The 6,521-nt window shown below is 36.0% G+C and overlaps 1 protein-coding gene across 1 annotated transcript in view; it reads left to right on the forward strand.

Moving 5' to 3' along the window:
- The window catches only part of LOC107665658 (calcium-binding mitochondrial carrier protein Aralar2-like), a 37,624-nt gene that overhangs the window by 11,648 nt on the left and 19,455 nt on the right, over positions 1-6,521 (forward strand). Inside the window, 4 exon segments of the mRNA XM_016456635.1 lie at positions 704-850; positions 1,882-2,020; positions 5,242-5,335; positions 6,102-6,186. Of these exon segments, the coding sequence (XP_016312121.1) occupies positions 704-850; positions 1,882-2,020; positions 5,242-5,335; positions 6,102-6,186 (465 nt within the window).

Genomic DNA, 6,521 nt, shown 5'->3' on the forward strand with positions numbered 1-6,521 from the left:
ACACGTCCATTCGCACAGCAGACCTTTATTTCTAGTGTTTTGGAGCGGAGTAGCTCAATTATGCGGGAAGAAAGAAAAACAACTCTCTTTAAAAGCCTGAGATGTGTAAGAAAGTCATTCTCGTCTCCTGATGTGATACTGCAGCCGTTTCAAATGAGTTGCGCAATCAACAAAATGAGAGTTCCCTCTCCAAATGTCTTTCTAGCATATGTCTCCAAGCAAATAAATTAATTGAAAATAATAACAAACACATCAAATAGTTATTTAATTGAAACATCATGGGCGACATGTTGTATGGACTGATTCTTTTTAAGAAATAAAAATATTTTTACAAATTTTTTTTTTTTTAAAATAGTATTATAATTGATAAATATAAATCTTTATTATGGTTTAGACTAAACATTTTGACATTTTGATTTGGATCGATGCACAGGGTTCCTTTAATCATTACATTTATTATATTTATTATAGTCTTTATATTTCATATTTATATATCATCTGGAGCTGCTTTTACCATTCAAAGATTGATTTACATTGACATTTTTTGCATAATTAAGGCCAGCTATACATAATGGATCACATGCATAAAATCACATGCATGTAATATATCTGTGTGGGGTTTTTTTCCAGTACAAATCACTCTAATTCAGCATTCTGTAAACTACCAGCATGCACAGCCTGATTGACATGTATTGTGTTGCAGGAGATGCAGCTTGAACATGCCAGACAGGCTTTTATGCAAAGAGACAAGGCCAAGACAGGCACCATCACCGCTCTGGACTTCAGGGACATCATGGTGACCATCAGACCCCACATGCTCACACAATTTGTGGAGGAATGCTTAGTTGCAGTGAGTTTGTTTATTTTTATTTATGTTTTAGCTATTTCAGCCAGTGGTTGTATTGTATGACAGTTTTGTGATAGACTTTTGTTTCACGTAAACCACTGGGAGATATTTATTTGCTAGGTGTATATGTGTAAGCAGTCTGTTTTATACACACTCAGTGAAGTCTGTCATTTTCTCCACGGTTTGTGCCTCATAAACCTTGGGATTCTAGGAGATGTTTGTAAACACACAATTTTGAGGCCATTAGAAATAAATTAAAGACAATACGCTCGTCAGACCCAGTCTATACACTCAATCCTCTAATTTAGTTGCCTTGCAAAACAAGACAGGAGGTGTAAACATTTTATCCCAACTACAAAAAGGTTTATACTTTTTGTGGGCAGGTTTATGCAGGGATTTTACAAATGACATCCTGGTTAAGGAAACTTCAGAGCAGGTATGATTTTTGTGGCTTCAGGTAGACACCACCATTTCTGCAAAGCACACAGCGCCATCTAGTGAGAGACAATCTGCTCTCGCTTTTCTTTCCCAGCCCCTCTTAAGCCTGAAGAAAACTATACAAGCACTATTTCAGCCAAACTACACTTTTGTCTTGTCTCTAAAAAAAATCATCAAATACATTCTAAAAATGTTACATTTCATAAATACTTAATGTTGCAGTTTAAATGAAATTGGTCTCTGGCTAGTTTTCTTTTTCTTTTGCTATCAGAGTGGCAAAGGGAGTTTTTACACCAAGCATTCTGTCAGATGATATTTAAAGATTTACCTCATGTTAGTTTTCCACTTTATATGGCCCTCTTCTCATAAAACAGCTTAATTAAAAATGGCCCTCAAGCTTCAATCCCTCTGAAATTACCAGTGTGCCTCTCTGTGAAACACATGTATTTATTTAGCACTCTGTGGGGTGGAAGTGCTAAAGATGTCGCCGCACTGTAGCTTGATTAATGTTTGGCACTCCATAGAATTCTCAGCTATTTATCACCTCTGTCCCTCATAAAAGGATGTCTTCGTTCAAATGTCTGCCAATTTTGCAGGCGGCCGGTGGAAGTACGTCACATCAGGTCAGCTTTTCCTACTTCAATGGCTTCAACTCTCTGCTAAACAACATGGAGCTCATTAGGAAGATCTACACCACCCTGGCAGGCAACCGCAAAGATGTGGAAGTTACTAAAGGTTAGTAGGTTTTTTTTTTAAGCTTGTTTTGTTTTGACTTTGTCCTGTCTCCCCTGATTAGGCTGACTTTGTGCCCCAAAAACACAAAAAAATACCCACACTGCATTGCTGGAGATATCAGAGTTAGCTTTTCATGTGTATGTGTTTGTTGGGGCAATATAATTATTTGTATTATATAATATGTGTAATTTAGTACACAGATACTGTGTGTGTATATATATATATATATATATATATATATATAAAATCATAGTATTTAGACATTGTATTTAAATTTTTTGTTACTCGTCAAATTCTTATTCATTTTTTGAACAATTATATGTCTTACATATGTTGTTGTGCACATATGTAATGTGTGTAATTTAATATAAATAAATACGTAATTGTACTATTTAAATAGTACAGTACATTTTACTCGCATTCTTTCAATTTTTTTAACAATTTTTTTTGTTGCTCTATTTTTTTACAATTTTACGTATTTCTTACATATGTTGTTGTGGACTTTTAAATATATATTTATAAAATATGTGTTAAATAATACATCTTGCTCTAAACCATTTAATTTTCGAAAAAAAAAAAGTTTACAATTTTTCACAATTCTTACATATGTTGTTATGCACTTAAAATTTTTTTTTTTTTAAATAGATTGCTGATTTTTTTCTCACTCAAACTCTTCTAATTATTATAGTTTTAATTTTAATTATTTATATAAATATTTAACAACTTGCATAATACAAGTGTAATATTACTGTTGTGATAAGTCACGTTGAGCTCATTAAAGGATGATAAATAACTTTAAAAAACCTGTCAATAGCCCATCAAGGAGGGCTTTTAAAACAAAGCCCCAAAACCTTAAAAAAAACCTTGGTCTGTGTCTCCTTGGCCAACTGGTGACCTGTGAAACAGCCCTCATAGTCTGGCTGCAATGGAGCTCTGCGTCTTGGACACACACTCTTGCTGTACACACCCAGTCTGCGATGCTATCAGCCCTGTGGAGACCGGGGCCAGGGGTGGGGAGGCTACATTTAACGCTGCTGTTCCCACAGAGGCTGTAGGCCGCCATCGGGCTCCGCTGGGACCCGTGCGTGCGAATTTCCATGTCTACTTCTCTTGTTGACCCACAGCTGATTGGTTCCGTATGTTTTGAGCGGTACGCCGAAGCATAGTTTCGTCATTGCAACAGCCATCGTTTGCCACCTGGGGAAAATAGGGAACACATCACCCCGCACAAAGGCCGCAGATAGAAAAAAGAGCTTGCAAATGTATAAAAACATTTAATGTGGATCATCTTACTGCTTTTCTGCCCATTCTAAAGCAGAAATTCATCTCACTTATTTCATTGCTTTCGATCACAACCGCATGATTTCAGAGTTACTTTTCCGCTCTGATACTTGAAAGTCCATTTAAAAGTTTTGTAGAACCAAATATGATTTTTGGCAGGCCGAATGCTCTTGGCGGCATGTTCCTCACACTTTATCAGTAGCTGGTGTTTGTTTTTGGAGGGAGCTGAAGAGACAGATGCCCTGCGTGTTCTTTGATTGGAGCGTTCTTCACACTTCACAGCGTGTTTAAGGCCGGGGTAAGCTGAGCTGGCCTTGATTCAATAGGGCTCTGTGTAAGAACACTTGCTGCCTTTTTCAGGCTAGTCACTCTATACCAGTGCAGTGGGAATCCCACTGTTAACCGGCCTGTGTTCATTCTGCTCATTACCACTCTGCACTTAACCTACACAACCAACTGATATCCAATACAAGCCCAGACTCAACGATTTGCTAAATATTTGAATTAATTATTTACTACATGATCAGGTAGGGATGTGTTCATGTAAAACACATAGTTCATTAATAGAACAACGAGCAATACAGTGACACTGAAATGTATTTGGACAGCTTAAACATTGTAATACTCTATGCACAAAACTTCAGCTTCAAACTTTTAATGAAAGATGGTGCAAGGTGTTGTACATATAAGGTTGTTTTAAATGAAAGCGATTAACTGAATTCCTCCATGAAGTCTCCTTTTACAAGGCTTTTAGTGAAGGGCAAATGGCCACTTTGAGGAAGTAATTTTACTGTTTATAATCATGTGATTCTGAGCGGCATTCATGCATTTTGAGGTAATTTGAGATCTTACCTCAACTGTTATTGTGCACCTAAGGATTATTTGTGGAAAATAATATTCACATATTTTTATTTTATTTAGTTTTAACAAACACTACATAAATTGAAATTAAATTGAGTTCAAGACACAAACAGGCAATATTTGATGTGAAAGAATAATTGTAATAGCTATAAATGAGAATTTTGCCCATTGTTTTCAATGTAATTTTAGAATTCAAAATAAAGTGGCAGGGACATATAGGCTGTACATGACCATACTGTCCTGCACTCTTCAGAGTGTTTACTTCAAGTGCTCTGCCCTTCTGAGTAAGTGAGAGACAGTGATGCTCACTTTCAAATGTAATTCACCCATTGACTTAATACAGAACATCTGCTGAAAATGACCTTGCTACCAGCTGGCCAAAAATAATTGCAAAAATGAGCAAATGTTTTGCATCATTTGTTTGCAGATGCCACTTGATTTAATATTTTATTTAGTTTTTTAGTCATATATTTTAAAGCATGGCTTAAGTGGCCAAATATGCTACATTTGAAAAGTTTGGGATCAGTAAGGTTTTTTTTTTTTTTTTGTTTGCTTTTTATTTATTTTTTATTTTTAAGAAATTAATACTTTTATTCAACAAGAATGCATTAAATTGATTAAAAGTGACAGTAAAGACTTCCACATTACTATAAAAATTTATATTTTAAATAAACGCTGTTCTTTTGAACTTTCCATTCATTAAAGAATATTGAAAGAATGTTTCACAGTTTCCATGAAAATATTAAGCTGTACAACTGTTTTCAACTGATAATAAAAAGAAATATTTTTTGAGCATCAAATCAGCATATTAAAATGACTTCTAAATCATGTGACTCTGAGCTTTGCCATCATAGGAATAAATTACACTTTAAAATATATTAAAATGGAAAGCTTATTTTAGTAAGCATGAATGACAAAAATGTTTTCGAAAAAACTTGTTTAAAACTAATTTAATAATAAGCCACTCTATCTTTTGAAAATTGTATTTGATTAGTATAAATCAAATTTTAGCAGTAATGAATCATAAAGAATCATTAAATGATTCTGTATTTTCTGCACTCTCTTTCCCTGTTTTGCAGAGGAGTTCATCATTGCCGCCCAAAGGTTTGGCCAGGTGACCCCTATGGAAGTGGACATCCTGTTCCAGCTGGCTGACCTGTCTGAGCCGAGAGGGTGAGTCACCATGGCGACAGGGCATTGCTGAATCATCATCTGAGATCCTCTGCCCATCAAGAGGAGGGTTCGAGGCTCAGCCATAACATACTTCAGCTCAGCCTGTGTTTCAGAGTCCTCTAGCCACTCTCGCCGTCTAAAAACAGCATTGTTTGGACTCTTCTGTAATTATATGAGAAAAGTTTTCTGGACTCGCTATTCTGAGTCTTGTTCTGGCAATTGCATAGTCGATGATACATGACTCTTCCTATTATTGTGCAGCGGGAGGTTTTGAACACGGTCCAGCTTGTTCTAACTTTCCTGCAGCATGTAGCGGCACACATGTTTCCCCACTACTGTAACTGCTGCAAAGTTCTTACCAGTACAGTAATGAGCTTGGAAGTATATTTACAAAATATCTGCTCTGAGCCATAGAGCGGTGTAATCATGGTGAGTTAAACCCCTCTTTCCAAAACCAAAGATATCACATGAACATTTTTGAAGAGTCAGATATTATGACCTATGAACTGACTCATGACACTACTGGGTAGGTCTCAAATGGAGCAAATGGTGATCAGGAGTTGGTTTTTGGACATTATTATTTCTTTACAATGTGATACTGTAATTACCCACCTCACTTTGAGTCAAGATTTTGGAGGTTGTTATTTGTGTTACTTGTATACCACGTTTCCTCAAACATCTTTGAGATGTTGTGCTCTGAAAAGGCAGAAAAAAGGAATCTGTTTAACTGTTTAATTATGTCTGCGCATGTTTTTGCTTTTTACAGACGTGTTGGTTTATTTGACATTGAGATGATTGCACCTCTGGAGGAGGGAGCTCTTCCTTACAATCTTGCTGAGATTCAAAGACAGGTAACTCTCAGAACCTCAGTGTATAAACTTGTCTTAAAAGATTATAGTGATCGGAATAAACTGGGCCTTGGTCCACTAACTCTTGGGACACTATGACTCAGTTATGAGGTTGTGCATTAAAACCATTATGCCATTGTGCTACTTCATTGTAGTTGGTAAAAAGTGCAGTGCCATTTTATAATATTCACTTTTCCTGCATTTTTAAAAGACAAACAGATAATACATGCATAATGACATTCAGCCATGAACCAAATGCAATAAATCAAAGCCACAAAATGCACTATAAAAATTATATGTTGAACATACACTGTCATCCAAAAGGGGGGGGGGGGGGG

The sequence above is a fragment of the Sinocyclocheilus anshuiensis genome, unplaced genomic scaffold (genome assembly GCF_001515605.1).
Source record: "Sinocyclocheilus anshuiensis isolate Anshui unplaced genomic scaffold, SAMN03320099.WGS_v1.1 scaffold932, whole genome shotgun sequence".
NCBI lineage: Eukaryota > Metazoa > Chordata > Actinopteri > Cypriniformes > Cyprinidae > Sinocyclocheilus > Sinocyclocheilus anshuiensis.